This window comes from Ictidomys tridecemlineatus, chromosome 4, assembly GCF_052094955.1.
Source record: "Ictidomys tridecemlineatus isolate mIctTri1 chromosome 4, mIctTri1.hap1, whole genome shotgun sequence".
In the NCBI taxonomy this organism is placed as follows: domain Eukaryota; kingdom Metazoa; phylum Chordata; class Mammalia; order Rodentia; family Sciuridae; genus Ictidomys; species Ictidomys tridecemlineatus.
In genome coordinates, this window is record NC_135480.1 from 19303241 (window position 1) to 19324664 (window position 21424).

Below are 21424 nucleotides of genomic sequence, written 5' to 3' on the forward strand. Positions count from 1 at the left end.
AGAGGCCAAGGCAGGAGGATTGCAAGTTCAGGGTCAACCTCAGCAACTTCAAAATTTAAAAAAGGGCTGGGGATGTGGCTCAGTGATTAAGCAGCCCTGGTTCAGTCCCCAGACACACAGGTATGCATGTAAGAGGACTGGGGATACAGCTCAGTAGTTGGGCACTTGCCTAGTTTTTAAGAGAGAATCTTACATCCTGATTTTTGTCTTCGAGGAAAAGTTGCAAGTAAGAGGTTCTTTTGCTCCTAACCAAACATAACTATTTTTCAGGTATCTCAAATGGGGATTACTTTTCCAAAGCAACTGAGAAAGTTTTTCTCCCAACCAAATTGTCCATATGAGAGCTTCCTCATCACTTGCTGCCTAGAGAAATGTCTTGGGGAGGCCCTAGCAGTGTATATGAGTTAAGTCTCCACAATGTTCTCAACTGCCATTATCCCATGGCCAAGAGACAAAGTCTTGAAGAGCCTATTATGCCATGTCTCACAAGAGAACTTCTCTGCTGTCAGGGCCCCAGATCTCTTGTTTAAAAATAGTTAAGCACATTTTTAATTGAAAATGATATTGTTCCAGAACCAACTTGTTGCAGCCGGAAAGAATTTCTTCACTTAAATTCTGATCAGTATCACATACCAAAATGTAAGTAAAGGGCTACTTTAAAGAGCACCAAGGCAAGGAGGAGGACAGGGACCTGGGGCTGCTCTTGAAGACTCCCAGCTTCCTGAGAAGGGGTAAATCTTGACATTTATCTTTCCCTTCTCCAAGTCCAAGATGATACATGGGTGACAGGAAATTTTGTAGTACCAACCTCTGCCTCATGAAGGTAGCAAAAAAAAATGGACTTATCGCTGGTAATTCCATATTACCATGGAAAATCTATTAGATATTACTTTTCTTTCCAGAATGTCATGAAAAGTCAGAGGTTAGATTAAAGACAAGAACTGTTCTATCCAGTCAGGGCCCTGCCCAGCTGGCGTCAGAAAGAGTGGTAAGAATGTCCTTTGGCTGAAAACAAAAAGAGGAGGGTGAAAAAGGAAACAGAAGCACGCCTCGCTTCATACTGCTCGGCTTCACTGGAATTCAGTGTCTCATGCTTTTCCTTCCCCCAGGATCCCACATTGAGAGTTTTTAAAAATGCATCTGTCAGTTATTAAGTAAGTAGTTTGGGCAAAGTCCCAGTGCTAGGGGCAATGGAGGACACAGAGGCCTGTAATAAATATCCCTGCCCTCCGTGGCCCTTATTATCCACTGAGAAACAGATTTAAAAACTGAGTTGGAGCCAGGCTCAGTGGCAGACACCTGTAATTCCAGAGACTCAGAAGGCTGAAGCACAAGTTCAAGGCCAGCCTAGACCCTAGACAACTCAACACAAAAAAAAAAAAGAAAGGACTACAGATGTTGCTCAGTGGATTTAGCCCCTGGCTTTAGTACCCAAAGCAGAAACCAGAGTATTGGAGAAGTTGCATGTAATCAAATTCAAAACAGTCACTGAAAAAGGATGCTCACTGAAGCTCTGAGAAACTTGCTGTGATCACTTCCTGCTTGTAGGAAGCAGCATATGCCAGGACATATTGAAACTAAGCACCGTGGGGTCAAGAGGTAAATCTCCTGTTGGGGAATCTCTGAAGACATCATGAAAGAGTGATATTTAGTGTATTTTTTTTTTTCTTTGTGTGTGTGCTGCCGATTGAACCCAAGGCCTTATGCACGGAGGCAAGCACTCTACCAACTCCCCATCCCTTGAGTTAGTCTTCTAAGTTCTAAGGATAGTGAGGACCTTGGGAGGCAGGATGGTAGAATGGGAATAATTCTATCCCTGTTACTTATTAGCTGTGGGACCCTGGGCAGGATACTTAATTTTCAGTTTTCTTGTTTTGTTTAATTGTGTTTTCCGTGCTGGGAATGAAACCCATAGCTATATAAAGCCTTACACTCTTTCTTTTTTCTTTTATTTCTTTTTTTTTTTTTTTCTTTTGAGACAGGGTATCATTAAGTTGCTGAGGGCCTAAGCTGAAGCTGGCTTTCTGGCTTTGAACTTGGCAAACCTTTTATCTCAAGACTCCTGAGCCACTGGGATTACAGACATGTACCACTATGTGTGGCCCCTTACTCATCATGCTCTTATCTCTAAAATGAGAAATGATACATGTGGAAGTATTAAGTTGAGTACAGTTTTCTGGCATGGTAATTATTTAGTATGTGGCAGCTATTATTGTTAGAGTCTTGAGAGAATATTTTACAGATTAGCAATAACATGGGCAAAATTGAAGACACCAATCCTGTATCTCAAATTAGAAACCCTGGAGATCAGGCTGGGGATATAGCTCAGTTGGTAGAGTGCTTGCCTTACATGCACAAGGCCCTGGATTCAGTCCCCAGCACCACCAAAATAAAAATAAATAAATAAAAATTTTAAAAAGCCTCTTTCTCTCCCCCTGCTTCTAAAAACTCACTGCTAGATTCTCAGAAATGTCTCTTAAATTTGTCACCTCCCTTGCATCCCCACCACCTTGGTGCATCATCTCTGCTCAGCTGTGGCAACAGCCTTCTATCTGGTCTTCCTGCCACCAGGGCAGGACAGTCAGTTGGCAGTAGATAAAGCCAGAGCTCTATAGGAGACCAAGGTATGGATGATGTCTTCAACTTTCCTCTGCCTATGCTCACAAGTGACAAAGGACAAAAACCTTTTCTGACCCAAGTTTCTTAAGATTTCTTGCCTTAACATCCTAATCCTTTCACCCCGAGCCCAAGCCACATAGTCCCAATTCTGCAACCTCCTCCTCTGCTCTGCACATTTGTGCTTCTGTGGCAGCTGCGATCTGTGTCTGTTATCTTCCACTGAAGTCTTGTGCTGGAGGAGTCAAGCTGAGAGACAGGGATATTTATAAATGGAAAGTGGGTGTAAAGTTCTGCAGTTACAAATGTTTTAAATAAGGCTAATTTCACCTCTTCCCCCATTTAAGCTTTGAAATTCCTGTCCACCCCCTCATCTCCCATCTTTCCCCAAAGCCTGTAAGTTCCTGTCCTGTCCTTGGTCAGAGCCACAATCCTGAATACCATGGGGGCTAAAAGATGTAACACGAAATGAAGTGGGAAATACATAAATTCAGCATCCAAAGACAATGATACAGAGTAAATGCTATTGAGATACTACCTGAGAATAAAATACTTGCTAATGGCCCTCTTTATGCCTTTCCTGTATTTCTCTTAGCTCCAACCCATAAAACAGCCATAGAAACAAAATATCACCCCCATTTTAGTGGTAGGGAAATGAAGCTCAGAAGGGTTGACTCATTTGCCCAAGATGTAAATGGCAAAGCCAGAACTCAGACATGGTCTCCAAATTTGTAAAATTTCTAACATGCCATGCACATGCACTGAGTTTTAGGATTTTTTCTATATAATTAGGAGAATTGATTTTAATGAAGAGTTAATATGAAACCATGAGAGAGAACACATGATTTTATTGTAACAGTGAAATGGTCAACATTGTATGGTGCTGTTGCACACTCAGAAGCCCAATCAAACTGGCTTAATTATTTAACAAAAGGAATTTGCTGGCTCAAATAACCAATGGTCAGTGGTTCAAACAAGGGCATCAGGACTCTCATTTTCTGCATCCCTTGGTCTTCCCATCTCTATTTGGGGTTTCCCCATCCAGACAGGCATTTTCCACGTGGCAAGAAGATGTCAACTGGCAACTGCACTAATGGCTTCTTAGAGCTTGTAATTCCAGAGAAAGAACAAATATCTCCTTGAAATGCTCCAGGAAAATTCCTTAGGAGGACTCTGGCTTGAAACCCACACCCATCTGTAAACCATTTGGTATGCCTGGGAGATTAACTAATCTAGTACCCTGCTGGCCAGGCCTGAGTCACAGATCCATTCTGAAGGGGCTAAGCAGCCCCTCTAGAACAATACATATTGAGCTGGACTGTTTTCTAATAGGGAGGGCATGGCTCCTCAAAGAAAAATTCCCTGGACAGTGTCATTTTACCCTGTCCAAAAAAACACAACTTGATTAGAGGGGAAAGAAAACAGTTTACCAAGAATATGTAGAGAACACATGAGAATCCATGAACTAAACTGGGCATGAGAGTTGATATACTTGGAACCTTCTATACACAAGATACTCGGTCACCCCATGAGGCAGGTAATAGCCCTTTTTTCCAAATGAGGAAAACTGAAGTTCAGATTCAGTCAGTTTGCTAGTAAGTGCCAGAGCTGGAATCCAAACCTGGATGTTGGACTCCAAGTCCTTGGAGCTTTGTATCTCAGCACACTGCCCATGCGGGAGGAGCCAGACGTGGAGGTTGAAACTGATAGATGAGCCCTTGGAAGCCATATCCCTGTGGGAAGACGGCTCTGAAAGCTCTAAGGGCAGCGTGGCACCACACTGGGAAACCGCCCATGTCTTAGCCACTGCAGTCTTGCACAGCTACCAGCTGGGCAACTGACAAACTTCACATGTGTCAATGACAGTTTCTTCACAGTGTGACAAAAATACTACCAAAGCCTGCTCCCCTTATCCTTGCTTCTGATCAAGGGAAGAATCACCTGGTATCTTCAGAAAGGCAGGAATCACAGGAGGAAGCTGGATTGAGAGGGAAGGACATGTTGGGTATAGAATGAGTGGATGGTTGAATAAATACCCTAGAAAAATGAATTAAGAACGAGAAAAGATCTCAAGTTTAGAGAGACTAGATAGGAACATGGCACATGGAAACTAAGAAATTAGGACACCCTGTTTGCAGAAAATGTGGAAAAAAAAGGATACAGTTGAAGAAACCAGTGTAGCTCTGTAGAGTTTCTGACAAGCTCAGAATTTAAAAAGCAGGGGCATAAGAGATGAGAGGAAAGGTAAGGTCCTTGAAGGCTTGGAATAGGTGCAAAGACTGCTGATTATGTTCAGAGTAAGAGAAGTAAGAGAGGACAGAGTTCCACTTAGGAATGAATTTGGTTGGCAGTTATCAAGGAAAGCAAAATACTCAGCCCTTTTTTTAATTTTTCCCCAAGGAAAAACATTGCTAAGCTGAAAAGAATTAAAATGTGGTTTAAAGAGGAAACTGAAACCTTGAATAGAAGAGATAAGAGAAAACCTGGACTAGGGGTGTAGCTCAGAGGTAGAGCCCTTGCCTAGTATACTCAAGGCTCTGCATTCCACCCAGCTGGAGTTGGCTGAGGACCTAAGCACCTAGCCCTTCAAAATGAGCAGCAAATTCCAAGGTGTTGATAATTCTTTAGAGAGAACATCCAGGAATCCTTGTGAGTGAGTTGAGAAAGCCAGAGTGAAAAGGAAAGGGGCCATAATGCTGACTGATTGCAAATGTCCTGACATCCAGGATAAAAAGGTAGATTCTCAAGTCTCTTGCTGGGTACATTTGAGGAGAATCCCACCCCACCCCCCGAATTATTCTAGAATACAATATCAAATTATGGGTTTGAGAAGACCTAGAAAAAGAAGTAGTACTTTCACAAAGAGCAAGATATGGTGAAAATACTGCCAATGATTATTGTTTAGAATTTATTATTTTCTGTGTTGCTGAAAACAGCAGGATGTAATTTAAAAGAAATAAGTGGAAAGACCTGTATTTTTTAAAATCCAGGAGAATTCCTTGGACCACAGTTCCTTGTTTCCAAGTAACATTGAATTCTTCATGATTGAGGGGACAGCTAGACAACGAGCTCAGAGATTGCCCAGTCGGGTGGATTTATAGCCTATTTGACTATTATGCCCCTGCACTCCAGTGGGCTGTTCAGTCAGTACAGATCTTAGGTTCGTGCTCCTAGTCTCTTGTTTGGTCAGTTCCCTCGTCATCAATGGCCTTCACGCTCACCATGTTTGTACACAGTGTCACTGTTAGGGGGAAAAGCTAATATTTGAATGTCAGAATCAAGCTTCTAAAATAACTTAAAACTGTGGGCTGAAACCAGCAGGATGAAATTTAAAAGAAATAAGTGGAAAGACCTGCATTTAGATTTTTTTTTTTAAATCAGCTGCATAAGCCCAGGATGAAAGAAATTTGGCTTGACAGTGTTGCATGCAAAAATGATTTCAGGTTGAATAGAAACCCTAGGAACAGAGCAGCTGCTTTAACAGATAGTGCTTCTCCCCACCCCTTTTTATTTTGAGTATAAAGGGGGAAAACAGTGAAAATAAGTCTTCCATAATCATTCCCCTTCCCAAGAGGCAACTGCTGTTAACAATTTCTAGTAGATCCTTCTAGAGGAATCTATACATATGAGCATTTTACTTGTTCATGTAAATGCTTGCATATTATACACCTTGGTATTTTTTCCACCTAACAGTGTATCTTAGAGATTATCTCATTTCAGGGTATAAAGTGATTCCTCATGCTTTTATAAAAGATGCATAATATGCTATTGTATATATGTATCATAATGCATATAATTGGCCCTCTATGGCTAGATGCAAAGGCTGTTTTCAGTATTTTACTATTACAGACAATGCTGCAATGAATGACATGCCTTTTTGCTATTACAACCAGTTGCTATTATAAGCAATGCTAAAATTAGTAACATGTAATTTTAAACACATGGGCATGTATCTGAAGGACATCTTTGAATCACTAAATTGAAGGACATACACATTTTTCAATTCAATAGGTGGCATACAATTGCCCAATCGAGTCAGTTAACCACTAATGACTGTTTCTGTGCATCCTCACCAGTAGAATGTTATAAATCTTACTCATCTTTGAAAATTGGTGAAGTGAAAAAATAATAATAATGATAATATTGTAATTTTCTTATTCTGACAGTTATTTTCTTCTTTTTTTAACCTTTATTTATTTATTTGTGTGTGGTGCTGAGGATCAAAACCAGCGCCTTGCACGTGGTAGGTGAGTCCTCTACTGCTGAGCCACAACCCCAGACCCTCTTTTTTTTTTAATTAAATGTATCTTGTACCATTTTTCTATTGAGTTGTCTTTTTTAGTTAGAGCTCTTTATATATTAAAAAAATTTGCAGTTTGTGGTATGAGTTACAGATATGTTTTCCATGTTGTAGTTTGTCTTATATTTGTTTCTGGCAATTTTTTTCTGGGGGTGGTGCTGGGGATTGAATTCAAAGGCACCCAGCCACTAAACCACATCCCCAACCCTACTTTTCTATTTTATTTACAGACAGGGTCTCCCTGAGTTGCTTAGTGCCTCACTTTTGCTGAGGATAGCTTTGAACTCATGATCCTCCTGCCTCAGCCTACTGAGCCTCTGGGATTACAGGCATGCGCCACTACACCCAGCTATTTCTGGCAATTTTATCATGTAAATATATTCTCCTTTTAAGTAGTAGTTAAATTAATCCATTAATTTTTTTATGATTTCTGTTTTATGTCATAATTTAAGATCCTTTCTTATTCTATTTTATTTATATATTTATTTTATTTTATATATGTTTTGAGTACCAGGGGTAGAATTCAGGGGTGATCTACCTCTGAGCTACATCCACAGCTCTTTTTATTTATTTTATTTTGAGATGGTGTCTCACTTAGTTTCTGAGGGTCTTGCCAAGCTGCTGAGGCAGGTCTTGAACTTGTAATGCTTCTGCCTTAGCCTTGAGTTGCTGGGATTGCAGGTGTGCTTATTCTAAAATGTTTTTTAAATTGCCTGATTTCTTTTGGTGTTCTGTTGTTGTTGTTTCATTTTTATATTAAATATTTGATCCATCTCTTCAGAATTTGTTTTGGATAAGGTGTGATGTATGGATCCAACTTTGTTTTTTTCCAGATGGCTACTTCATTGTCGCTATATAATCTATTAAGTCTTTTATCTTTATTCCTCTCTGACTTTTACTAATTCCAGTATGTATTTGGATCTGATACTATATTTTATTTTCTGTTCAATTGATCCACTTCTTTTGATACATTTGAATGAATTATAGTTTTTATTGATACTTAAATTAATTTTCAAATGAAAGTGATAAATACACATTCAAAATTCAAAGTCTGGGAAATATAAAAAGTTACACAGAGCCAGGCACAGTGGCATACACACCTGTAATTCCAGCTACTTGGGAGGCTGAAGCAGGAGGATGGCAAGTTCAAGCCCAGCCTCAGCAACTTAGCAAAACTATGTCTTAAAATGAAATTTTTTAAAAAATGAAATTTTTAAGAAAGGGGCTGAGGATGTAGCTCAGTTACAACTCAGAGTTCTTGCCTAGCATGCATAAGGTCCTGGGTTTGAACTCCAGTACCACAAGAAAAAAAAATTGTACAGAGAAAAATAAATATTTTCTTGAAAGGGATTAAGGTAGTTCTCACAGGTGGCTCTTGAGAAAACAAGTTATAATGAAAGAGCTGGACCCCTGAATGATTCTCTGGCTTCCTATTTCTGATGTGATCACTTACTCCCACCATTGTGATACCCTGTACCATGAGCTGATCTGATGCTGATATCACATACCCTTTAGCTGAACTATGAGCTAAAATAAGCCTCTCGGGTGGGGTTGTATCTCAGTGGTTGTAGCTCATCTAGCATGTTTGAGGTACTGGATTTGATTCTCAGCACCCCATGAAAATAAATAAAATAAATCAATAAAAGTTATTTTAAATAAGCCTCTTTTTTTGTAAAGTGTGCTTACCTCAAGTATTTCATTATAATAATGATTATTTCATTATAGATTAATATCACACAGCTCGTTATATTCATTTGTGTGTATTGTGAATGTGTGTGTATGTGTGTTACTGGGATAGAACTGAAGAACTCACATGCTGGACAACTGCTCTACCACTGAGCTACATCCTCAGTCCTACACATTTTTCAAACATACCAAACAGTAATAGTAACCAACACATGTATCAATTATGTCTATGAATGCTTGTAACAAACCCATGAGGCATGGATCCTTTAATTATCTATGTTTTACATGTGAGGAAACTGAGATCATGCAATAAATGATGAAGCTGGGATTCAAACCAGAGCACTCCAATGGCAGCCTCAGCTCTTAACCAAAATTCTGTATTACCTCCCTAAGGACACCTGCCCCTGGTCCTTCTATTGTGCCTGACAAAGTCCAGCACAGCATTCACAACTTTCTTTAGGTAGCTCCTCTTTCTCGCCCTCCACTCAGGATGAATTTCCTTTCCTATTTCCCATTGCACTTTACCTGTGGTTTTATTTATAGATATTCCTTAAAAATCTGAGTATGGGCTAAATGATGTGGCTCAGTGATAGAGCACTTTCCAGGCATGTGTGAGGTCCTGGGCTTAATCCCCAGCACTGCAAAAAATAAAAGTGAAAAAAAAATAAAAGTGAAAATCTGAGGAGACAATGAGAAACTACCAGATATATTTCATGCTCTTCCTGTCCTCTCCCTGTCCCCCCCCTCCTGCTCCAGAGATTACTCAACTGGATTGTGTATTACCTTCCATGCCAAGCTCTCCCCCTCACTCAGGACTCCTCCTGCTGGCAGGGGCTTCCCTGAGCTAAACATGGGCAAAGTAATTCAAGCCCTCCACTGCCATCCACCCATCAGAATCAGAAGGCAATGGCTGTCGCAGAGCTCTCCACGTTGGAGAAGTCTTCTTCCTTCACATTGCTGGCAATGATGCTGGGACTCAGCTGGAGCCAGGCCCAGTGTCATGGTCATGCAACTTGTACAGATGTACTGGGCATCTCACTTAGGCCCCATGGTGTGGTTCAGTGGTAGAGTGCTTGCTTAGTATGCAAGAAGCCCTGGGTTTCACCCTCAGCACTGCATTTTTGAAATTAGTTCTGGGAATCTAACCCAGGGCCTCACACATGCCGGGAACACTCACCAGCTATCATGATTGATTTAATGCTGTGTTGTCTCCTTCTAAACTCAGTTTTTGAACAAGAATCCCCATAATTTCATTTTGAACCGAACTTGCAAATTATTTAACTGGGGTTGTTGACCTCAACATCTATCTCCACAGGGCCTTTCCGTATGGTCTGGATTTTCTGTATGGAGAGAGAGATCCAGGCAAAAGAAGTGGCACCACCTTTTATGACCTAACCTAACCTTTATGGGGAATGGCAAGGTCACACTGTAAGAAGAGCAAGGAGAAATGGGAGATACTATTACAATCTTTGGAAGATTAAATTTGCCACATGCAGTCATGACTAGGTCACCTCCCCATCCAGCTGCAGAAGGGACTGGAGGGATACATTTCAGGCTTGCCTTCTAGAAGGGCTGGTGTCAGGACCTCTAACCCCTGCTGAGAAAAGGGCCCAGGGAGAGTTGGGAATTTGATCTTCACAACCACTTCCAGCTCTTCCGCTCCTGGGTCATTTATTAGGAGCCCAGAGGGATCAGAACCTGGGGCAATGGGACCAAGAGCCTGACCCAGGTGCCTAAAACGTCTGCTCTTCTGGAGGATTGGAATCTCTGGGGAAGGCAGACTCTGCCTGGACATCTGTTTCTCCCGCTGGCTTCTCTGCTTGACTAAAGATTCCTCCTCTTTCGTTTCTCCCTGGGGCATGTTGTTGTCTTTCTCATTAACTTCACCTCAACTCTCAGCAAGGTCCCTAGACTCTGAGCTCTGCTAATTCCCCTGTAATCCTCTGGCAAACCAGGAGGCTAATTAAATTGTGAGCTTGTGCAGTCACAGTCTCCAAATCTCTTAGTCTCCCTTCTTTTTCTTTGTGACTGTCCCTGCAGAGTCCAGATTCCTTTGGACATTTTTTATTGTCTTCTCCTTGATCTGCCTTCTTCTCTTCTCTTCTTCAGTCTTCTATCTTTTAATCTGCAACCAGAGTAATCTGAAAATACAGCTCTGAGCATCGCTTTCTCTCTGCTGCAAGATAAAAGCTCTTTAGCTTGCTTTGAAACTCCACACATATTCTCTGCCATAACTTCCCTTCACAAACCCTTCTCTTAGGAAATGAGCCATGAACAGTGCCCCTCCCCAAGTCCCTGTCTATGCCACCTCCGCATTTCTCTTCATATTCTTACCTTTAATTGGACCTTATACCCCGCTCACTCCTCCATCTCCACCCCCATCTCCCCATGTCAAAACCCTACTCATTACTTAGAAATAGCCTATTTTTGCCACTTTCCCTGATCTCCCCCAGCTGAAACTGCACCCTCTTTGAGCTCTCCTGGTATTTTGTGGCTTATTGCTACTGGCATGATGCCTTTTCAGATTTTTTATTTGCTTTTTTTTTTTTTTTTTTTTTGTAGTACCAGAGATTGAACCCAAGGGCACTTAACCACTGAGCCACACTTTTTTTTTTTTTTTGTAGTTGTAGATGGACAGCATGTCTTTATTTTATTTATTTTTTTTTTGAGAGAGAATTTTAATATTTATTTTTTAGTATTTGGCGGACACAACATCTTTGTTGGTATGTGGTGCTGAGGATTGAACCCGGGCCGCACGCATGCCAGGCGAGCGCGCTACCGCTTGAGCCACATCCCCAGCCCCGACAGCATGTCTTTAGTTTATTTATTTTTATGTGGTGCTGGCGATCAAACCCAATGCCTCACATGTGCAAGGCAAGCGCTCTACCACTGAGCTACAACCCCAGCCCTCCCCAGTTCTTTTAAAATTTTATGTAGAGACAGTGTCTCACAGTCTCACAGAGTTGCTCAGGGCCTCACTAAGTTGTTGAGTGCTGGCTTTGAACCTGTGATCCTCCTGCCTCAGGCTCCAGAGCCATTAGGATTACAGGTATGGGCCACCATATGTTCTTTATGTCCACATCCTACTGCCTTTAAAATAATTATTTTAAAGTTATAAACAGTGCTGTGGAGGAAACCCAGGGCCTCGCACATGCTAGGTGAGTGCTCTACCACTGAGCCACAACCCCAGCCCAACCCTAGTGCCTTCACTAAATGATCAGCTCCAAAGGGCAAGGTCTGGGGCTTGTTCATCTCAGCTTCTTCAAGAGCACCTACCTAGCACTGTGCATTAGAAGACTTCATTGTTGTCTCCTGACCCAAGGTGGAAAATGGAGCTTCAGCTTTCATATCCACATTCTAGAAAAAGGGAAAAGAGAAGTGAGGGCAAAAAGAATGGGTCTCCCAACTGAGTTGTTCCCTTTAAAAGCACTTTCTCTGCCAGGTGTGGTGGTGCAGGACTGTAATCCGAGTGACTCAAAAGGCTGAGACAGGAGTCAACCTCAGTAATTTAATGAGGTCCTAAGCAACTTAGCAACACCCTGTCTCAAAATAAAAAAATAAAAACAGCTGAGGATGTGGCTCAGTGGTCAAGTGCCCCTGGATTCAATCCCAATTCCAAAAATAAACAAATAAATAAAAGACCATGCTTAGCTGCAAGAGAAACTGGGTTCATTGCTTCCCTTCAAGAGGTCATTCCTTGTTTTACAGATGAAAAAATAAGGCCCAGAGAGGATCAGAGAAGGGAGGCTGCAGAGCCTAGTGATTAAAAAATGGGTTTTGGAGGGCTGGGGTTGTAGCTTGGTGGTAGTGCGCTTGCCTAGCATGTGTGAGGCACTGGGTTTGATCCTCAGCACCATATTAAAAAATAAATAAAATAAAGATATCGTGTCCATCTATAACTAAAGAAAAATTTAAAAGAAAGAAAGAAAAAGAAATGGGTTTTGGAGCTAGAGAGAACTGTGTTTGAATCCTATCCCTGACAAAACTTTTTATTCATTTGAAAAATTAGCTTAATGGTACCTACTTGGGGGGGGAGGTGTTAAGAAAATTAAATAGGGCAATGGATGAGAAGAACACTTAACACAATGTCAAGCTCACAGTTATTGTGTATTGTCTTAGTTTGGGTTTCCTCAAAAGCAGATTCTGAGACAAGGATTTGGGTGTGATTAGTTTGTTTAGGAGATAATTCAGAGAAGCAGGGTGAGGAGTGGGAAATGAGACAAGAAAAGGAGAAAAGAAAATAAAGCATACAGTTACAAGTAGGTTTTCACCAAGGAAATCTTACTTGGTTTTGCTGGAGCATGTCTTTGCAATGGGAATTGGAATAATCCCACTGAGCCTGAGTGGCCAGAAGCCCTCTTGCTACACCCAGGCTCTTCCTACCCTTATCCTGTCATGTGCCCTCCCCATAAGCCTGCTTTTCAAGCAGGTGGCCAACCCTGAGGCCCTGGCCTCAGCTGGGCGGGGTGTCCTTGTCCCTCTCCATGCAGAGAACCTTTGAGCCCTCCCACTGTCCTTCTCAACCTTTTTCAACAGAAAATTCAGTTCTGCCCCAAGGACCCTCCTCCTCCTTCACCAGCTCCCCAGAAGGATGCAGGCTGCAGACATCTGCAGGCTTTGTCTTCCTCCTTCCTTCCTATGCTTTGTGGGCATTTTCAGTCTTGGGGGTGAGCGAGAAAAACTAGGACATTTTAAACTCTTCTTTTACTGGTAACATTGTCCCATTTATCCTTCTCTTCCCTCAGCCCCTCTCCCTCAAGGCACTCAGCCTGGACATCTGTCCCAGCTAAAATCTCACCTTCCATCGTCCTTGCAGCCCAAAGCCTAGCCCAGTCTCTGACTCCTGCTCCAGTCTTCTCCCACCAAACCAGGAGGAAGCTAGTCTGTAGAGTATGTGGGCCACCTCCAGTGTGGCCTCTGCCTCGGGCCTCAGTTTCCCCATCTGCTAAATTGGATTAATGATGCCTGCTCTCTAGACCCAGAGGATGAAGCGCTAAGGATACGAGTGAGGAAGGGTCTCTCGCTCGGCGCAGGCTCCGTGCGGTGCCCCAGGCCCTGCTGCTCGCTCCCCTCCTCTCGGCGCGCCCCTCCCTCCCCGTCCCCCTTCCCGCCTCTTCCCTGTCTTTCCGCCCCTCCGCCCGATCGTCTCCCTCTTTGACTGTCCTCTATCCCTCACGCCTCCGGGTCCGGGGAACCCGCGTCCCGCCCGCCGCCGCCTCGCGGCCTGAGCCCCCGCCGCCCCGGGCAGGCCCAGCTCCACCGCAGCGCAGGCGGTCAGTGCACAGCCCAGGCGCCCGCCTGGAGCGCGGAGCCGGAGCTCCATCGCGGGCTCGGACAGAACCATCCCGGTCGCCGCTAGCCAGGTGAGGGCATCTTGGAGGAGGCGGAGGGTGGGGGGGTGGGGAGCCAGCCAGGTTTCGCTTTTATTGCAAACGGGGGCAGCGGGAGGCGTGGGGCCACTGGGTCCTTTTTCCTTGAACTGAGGACCTGGGCGCTTTTTCCCAAAGAGGCTTAAGGGCTTTCACTCCAGGGCGATGGGCGGGGGGAGGACTCGGGGAGAGAGGGTTTGGGGTACCCCTTTCTGGGTGATTTTTCCTCCATGGGTAAAGACTAATTGGCTGCTCCCGTGAAAGTGGAAATGCTCTTCTTGGGAGGATGAGGGGCTTTCAACGTAGATGGCGAGGAGGTTCTAGCGGGGCTGTAGATACGGGTTAGCTGGGGAGTGAGGGCTTGGGGGAAGAGGGGTTTGGCCATGTCCTCAACCCGATATCGCTGCACCTCCCCGGTTGGTTCCATGGCTCTGGGTCTGCCCAGCTCCGTTCCAGTTTTTCTCTTTGAAGATGTCTATTTTGAGCCTCACCTGGACAGAGCTAGGAACAGCCATTTCCTTCTCTAGAGCCATGCCGCCCACCTGACAGCCCCCCCTCCCGCCCCCTCCTGCCCCCCACCCCTGCCTCCTCAAGAAAGGATGTTCGGGGGAGAGCTTTCAGAGAAGGATGGGACCTGGAGACTTGGGAATTGGGCGGTGGTGAGTAAAACAGAGGCCGGTGTCTGGCACACAGGAAGACCCTTTGGTGTTGGGAGCTACAGAGCTGGCAGGGAGATGGCTGGACAGGCGCTCCTGCGGAAGGACCTGCTGGGAAAGCGTCAGGGTGGGAGAGAGTTAAGCTGCTCCCAAGCTCCAAGAAGACAAAATGCTAGAGAGCTTTTTTTGTTTGCTTGCTTGCTTGTAGTTATCCTTCACACTGGATCCCAACTCTCATTCCCCTGGTCTCCTGTTAAAAAAAAGAGAGGAAAAAAAAAAAAAGAGAAAAGACGCAAAGGAAAGGCTGGCTGGAAATACCTGTGTTTAGGAGGGAAAAGTGGTGGAAAAGAAGGTACATTGAATTTGAAGTGGGGAGGGGGGACAAAAACAAAACAAACAAAAAACCTCTGTTCAAGGCTTCCTTTAGTGCTCCGTGGATAACCTTGGGCCAAAATGTGGCCCAAAAGAGCTTTGTAAAAGGGAATGTACCTGACATTTGTGAGGTGTAGTCTTCACCACTATAAATGCCCTCTCCTGGGTAACATAACCCATAGGGTGCCTTCTTGAGAATTAGGAAAAATACCTCCACTGGAAGGAGACAGTAGGACAGTGGCTTGGGGTCTTTTATTATAAGAATTAGAAGAAGACATACTTTACCCCAGATGCCACTCTGACAGCTAGGCAAGTGGAATGTGGACTAGAGTCCAGCTTCCACCAAACCTCAAGTGAGCATCCTGGTGCAGGAAGCATCCATAGCTGCATATGGTAACCCTTCCTCAACAGGCTGCCAATGTCTCCAAGAGTCACAAAGCTACATACTCTCCCAGGGCATTTCATAGAGAAACCCACATCCCAGCTTATCTCACCACTTTGCCTCCACTTCAGGGTCCCAAAGCCTGTACCCTACTAGGAATCCCACTATCAGAGAATGACTCCTTCCCTAAGCTCTTAGGTACCAGTTACTGAGTCTTTAACCCTTTATGTCAAGAACTTGATCAGATTGCTTTTCCTACCACTAAGCACAGAAGCATCTGCACACCTGGGTAGCAGTGCTCTTTATAAACCATGGTCACACCCGCTATCTCAGAGCATTCTCTCAGCATTTACACAGAGGAAGCCATACCTAGATAGGTTAAGAAATTTGCCTGAGATTTCAGTGTTAGTGGTAGAGCCAAGACCCCAGCCCAGACTTAGGTGTGTCTACTCCGTTCCACCACAACTGAGGAACAAAGCTACTGACTTCAGTCCTACCAAAGCCCTGCTGGAATTTTGCTCTTCCTGTATCCCCAGCAACCCCTGACTCTTCTCCTCCAGTGTCCAGCCTCAAGGCAGAGGAGTTGCCTTTTTTTTTTCACTCAGATTTCATGAGGGTGGAGTTACCTCAAAGCCCAGCTTCTTTCTCCTCCTCAATTCCGGGAGAACTCCTAGGAAACCCAGAGGTCCTGTGTGAGGGCTGACCCTTAAGTGGGTCAAAGGCCAGGAAAGAGAGGGCAGTTACTCCTCTTCCTTCCCAGAAAGCATTCAAATAGTAACTGTTATGAAGGACACTGAGAGAGACAGTGCCCACTGTGAAGAGCAAGCCCAGGATCAGAGAAGACCCCCCCACTTCCACACCCACACAAAATGAAGTGAACTAGAGTCTGAGAGAAACTCTTCTCAGTGTCTCCTGTCTCCTATGTTACCAGGGTCCTGGGTGTCAAGAGGGAAGGAAAGGGGTGAGTCCAGCAGACAATGCTGTGGGCCTCTTCAACCACAGCATTTCTGCTTGTCTGTGGTATATATGTTCCAGACTTCACTTTAGAAAGGAGTTTCCATGCTTACCCCCCCCCCAAAAAAAAAAAGAGAGGTTTGGAGAATCACTGGTCTAAGTCTAGTGGTTCTGAAAATGCAGTCCTTGGACCAGCTTCATGAGCATCACCAGGGAGATTTTGGGGCTAGGCACTGGGGATTGAACCCAGGGGTGCTTAACCACTGAGCCACATCCCTAGCCCCCACTTTTTTGCATCTTATTTACAGACAGGGTCTCGCTGAGTTGCTTGGGGTCCCACTAAATTACTGAGGCTGGCTTTGAACTTGGGATCCTCCTGCCTCAGTGTCCCCAGTGGCTGGGATTATAGGCACTTACCACCACACACGGCTATCAACTGGGAAATTGTTAAGCATACAAATTTTCGGGCCCCATCCTAGATCTACAGAATAAACTATGTGGCTAGGGCCCAACTATGTGTAGTTTTTATTATTGTTGTTGCTGTTTTTGTTTGTCTCTTGCAGTTCTGCAGACTGAACCCTGTACGTTGAGCTACATCCCCAGACCTCCATTTATTTATTTATTTATTTAAAATTTTGAGACAGGGTCTTCGTAAGTTATTCAGGATGGCCTTGAACTTGCGATCTCCTGTCTTAGTCACCTGAGCAGCTAGGAAGGACTACAGGCGGGCATCATCATGCCTGGCCCTGTGTTTTAATAAGCCCTCCAGGTGACACTGAACACATTAAAGTTTAAGCAGCGGGCTGGGGATGTGGCTCAAGCGGTAGCACGCTCCCTGGCATGCGTGCGGCCCGGGTTCGAACCTCAGCACCACATACAAACAAAGATGTTGTGTCTGCCAAAAACTAAAAAATAAATATTAAAAAAAATTCTCTCTCTCTTTAAAAAAAAAAAAAAGTTTAAGCAGCACCAGCACCATCCTAGTCATTGTGTAGGAAAATAGAGGGCAAGTTCTGGGTCAAGGACAGGGATAGGAAAAAAACCCATGGATATTTGGAAGTGAGTGCTGTCCAACTCTCCTTTCCTTCCCCTCCTCTCCTCCAGGGGCCATGCTGTTGCTCCTGCTGGGCCTGCTAAGCCCGGTTGCCTGCTGGGCACTGGGCCTGGCCGCTGACCCAGGCTCCTCAGAGCTGCGCTCAGCCTTCTCGGCTGCACGCACAACACCCCTGGAGGGCACTTCAGAGATGGCAGTGACCTTCGACAAGGTGTACGTAAACATCGGAGGCGACTTCGACGCAGCCACCGGGCAGTTCCGCTGCCGCGTGCCCGGCGCCTACTTCTTTTCCTTTACTGCCGGTAAAGCCCCGCACAAGAGCCTGTCGGTGATGCTGGTGCGCAACCGCGACGAGGTGCAGGCTCTGGCCTTTGACGAGCAGCGGCGTCCAGGCGCTCGGCGCGCTGCCAGCCAGAGCGCCATGCTGCAGCTCGACTACGGCGACACGGTGTGGCTGCGGCTCCATGGCGCGCCGCAGTATGCTCTCGGCGCGCCGGGCGCCACCTTCAGCGGCTACCTAGTGTACGCCGACGCTGATGCCGACGCGCCTGCGCGCGGGCCGCCCGCGCCCCCCGAGCCACGCTCTGCCTTCTCCGCGGCGCGCACGCACAGCCTGGTGGGCTCGGACGCGGGCCCTGGGCCGCGGCACCGGCCGCTCACCTTTGACACTGAGCTGGTCAACATTGGCGGTGACTTCGACGCGGCGGCCGGCGTGTTCCGCTGCCGCCTGCCCGGCGCCTACTACTTCTCCTTCACGCTGGGCAAGCTCCCGCGCAAGACGCTCTCGGTGAAGCTGATGAAGAACCGCGACGAGGTGCAGGCCATGATCTACGACGATGGCGCGTCGAGGCGCCGCGAGATGCAGAGCCAGAGTGTGATGCTGGCCCTGCGGCGTGGCGACGCGGTCTGGCTGCTCAGCCACGACCATGATGGCTACGGTGCCTACAGCAACCACGGCAAGTACATCACCTTCTCCGGCTTCCTGGTGTACCCCGACCTCACCCCCTCTGGCCCGCCGGGACTCGGGCCTCCGGAGCTCTGAGCCCCGACCGATCCCAGAGGAGCCCCGGAGGGCCAAGGGGCGTGCATGCCGAGCCGGACCGCGGCCCGAACGCCCCACCGGCGCGAGCATGACGGCCTGCCCAGCGCGGCTGGACTCTGCCAATAAAGTGGGCCTGCGCCGGCCAGCCCAAGAGTCCGCTCTGTCTTAAGCGATGCTTTGCCTCGGAATGGGACAGGAAAACACTGAATTCTGCAGCCCACAGCCGGAGGTGGGGATCAGGCCCTGGGAGGGTGAGAAGGTGGGAAATTTCATCTAATGCGTGTTCCTGTCCAATCTGTCACTCCGCCTGACACCTCACATTTGACTTAGACCTAGGGCCCATCTGATTCCTTTCCATGATGAGACAGCATGCCACTACCCACCCCAGGCCACAGGACTCAAAGGGAACATAAGTTCCTTCTTCCAGTAGGGTGTGGGAATGTGATGAGGGCTTGACACCTGATTGCTCTGCCTCCTGCCCTCCTAGGATAAAGAGGGTGGTTTCCTTAGGGTTGCTTTAGATAACCTAACAGAATGACTCAGGCTCCAGGAGCCAGAACAGAGTTTTTTATAAGAGATACACAGAATCCCAGCTACACCTACCACAGCCTGCATCAGCTAGTCTCCCTGGTTTGGGTGAGTCCTCTCCCAGCCTTATTCCTTCCTCTGAGATGTTCATCTGAGATTTGTTGAGATGAACATCTCAGAGGAAGGACATTTGCCTTCCTCTCTCCAAAGAAGTTAAAGTTCCTCCACTGCTTCCCTCTACTCCTCCAACAGACAGAACTCAAGAAGTCCAACCTGGACTCCTAATCCAGATGGGGAACGTGCAGGTTCAAGGGACTCTAGAGCGAGCCCTGATCAGGCTTGAGAGGACTATCTAAATTAGGACTGGGTGCTGGGCATACAGATACCTGTAGATTCCACAGGACCTCTCAGACTGTTAGGGTAGGAATTGGAGGCTGGAGGTTCTAACCTGAACCTGTTAGAGCTGTTCCCCTTTTAGCATCATTTAAACACACTTCTCAATCCTGGCCCCAACACATGTACTGCCCACAAGTCCTGCCTTTAGCTGTGTGCCTGCTGCCCCTCCCATGCCTTGGGCTCTTACCCCTATCAAAGTCTATGGAACAAGAAAGGGTAGAGGTAAGCATGAAATGGGGGGAGTCAGGGTGCAAGTCCAGCCCATAAATCTGAGTAGGAAAAAACAGGTGCCAGATAGAAGTCCTTTCCCAAGATGGGTCTGGCGCTCAGGTTTTTTTTTTTGTTGTTTTTGTTTTCTTTGGGGGGTGGGTGGGGGGGTGGGACATAATAGGAGGGGAAAATGACAGGTAAAAAGGAAGGGTCAGGGGAAGGGGCCAAGGATGGAGGCCCAGGGCCCCAGCCAAGGGGGCTGGCCCTGGGGGCAGAAATCCTTACACAGGTCCCAGAGTGTTTCCTGGGCCAGGAGGGAGAAGACCTGGGCCCAGCGACCCCTTTCTTCAGCCTCACTAGCAGCATGGAGCCGGTAGACACAGGATAGGCCTGTGAGGAGCAGATGTTCAAAGTCCCAAGGACTAAGAGGAGGCCCCTTCCGCAGGTCCTGGAGCTGTTTCAGCTGCTGCTCAGCACCCTCCAAGTCACTGGGTACTCGGTGCTGCAGGAGGAGCCTGAGTCGGCGACCTGGACGTGTGGATGCTAGTTCTTCATCCTGGATGTACAGCTGCCCCATGACATCCAGCTCCAGCCCAGCCCAGAGCAGCTGCAAGGGGAGCTATTTAAGGGATGGGCTGAAGCCTGGGGAGCCGGGCAGGGAGCATAAGCAGGCAGTAGAACTCATGCCAGGTTGTCCCCCACCCCCGGCAGGCACACCCTGATATTCCCCTTCCCAGCCCTAAGCTTAGGGACTTGTGGAAATTCCCACCCCCACAACCCAGGCTGGGAATAATGACCTCAAACATCACTTCGGGGTCCTCTGGGTCCTGCAGGCCACCTCCCACGCTGGCGCTGTCCTCGGGCTGCCCTGGGGCAGCAGAGAGGAGTCAGGCCCTTGTCATATTCTACCCTGAACACCCCAGAGTCCCAGAAGTGCCCTTCAGCTGCCTCATAGGGGTCCCTCCTGGATCTTCTGTCTACTAAAGTGTAGGAATGCCATCTCATGCTCCCCTCCCCCATCCCACATACACACTGGCATTCATCCTTCCAGGCATGGTGTCATACCAAGTTATACCAAAGGGTCAGCAAATACCCAGGACTCCTCCTTTAACTTGCACAATTCCCTTGGTAAAGAGCTCCACATCAACAGATCACTTCCTCCCTTTTTCCCTCCCTATAGTCATCAGTGACCTAAACCACTGCCAATGACCCTCTGCAAAGGATAAGGACCTCTTTTCCTTTTGCAATGCTGGGGACTGAACCCAGAGCCTTGCATGTACAAGGTAAGTGCTCTGCCACTCAGCTATACTCTTAGGCCTTTTTAAAAAAATTGAGACAGGGTCTTGCTAAGTTGCTGAAGCCGTCTTGGAATTTGTGATCCTCCTACCTCAGCCTTTGGAGTAGCTGGAATTATATGCATGCAGCTTTGTGCCCAGCAAGATAAGGACTTTTTGGAGGGGGCTACTCTTTCCTTGCTTCTCCTCAGTAGTGCATTGTGTGTAAGGCAGAGAACTGGGCAGGACAGGATGATTGTTAATTTTCCTCCATCCTGTATCATGAAGTGTGTATCATTAGCAGTGATTGTCCCAAACCCAGAACACATCAAGAGACCTTGCTTTGGACATCAGCTGAAATAAGCCCAGGGCCCAACTGTGACTCAGGCCAGCATTAAGTGGGGTCCACACCATTACCCACTGTAGCATACACTTCAGTCCCACAGATCCTTTGCCCTGTGAGGATCAATTGGAGCCAGCAGAAACTGCTGTCTGCCAGTAGCCTTTCTTGGCTCCTATCCACCCACCCTGAGGCCCCTGTACCTGCATGGTGCTGGGTTGTTGTTGCTCCAGGGTAGAGGCAAA

General features: G+C 46.5%; 2 protein-coding genes across 4 annotated transcripts in view; one reads left to right on the forward strand and one right to left on the reverse strand.

The window, feature by feature from the left end:
- Window positions 1–18587, forward strand: part of C1qtnf4 (C1q and TNF related 4) — a 23006-nt gene extending 4419 nt beyond the window's left edge. The window contains exons 1-2 of one of the 3 annotated variants that reach the window (XM_078046016.1): window positions 11400–13965; window positions 17440–18587. In XM_078046016.1, coding sequence (XP_077902142.1) covers window positions 17445–18431 — 987 coding nt within the window. In that variant the 5' untranslated portion in view covers window positions 11400–13965; window positions 17440–17444 and the 3' untranslated portion in view covers window positions 18432–18587. Of the gene's footprint in view, window positions 1–11399; window positions 13966–14998; window positions 16343–17439 lie in introns of those variants that run through there. The other 2 variants (XM_078046015.1, XM_040284352.2) reach the window with 2 other exon arrangements.
- Window positions 18588–19776: 1189 nt separating this feature from the next.
- On the reverse strand, window positions 19777–20142 carry Fam180b (family with sequence similarity 180 member B). Its single transcript, XM_040284353.2, has one exon. It carries the CDS (start codon window positions 20140–20142, stop codon window positions 19777–19779), a length of 366 nt encoding a protein of 121 aa, XP_040140287.2.
- Window positions 20143–21424: the final 1282 nt, after the last annotated feature.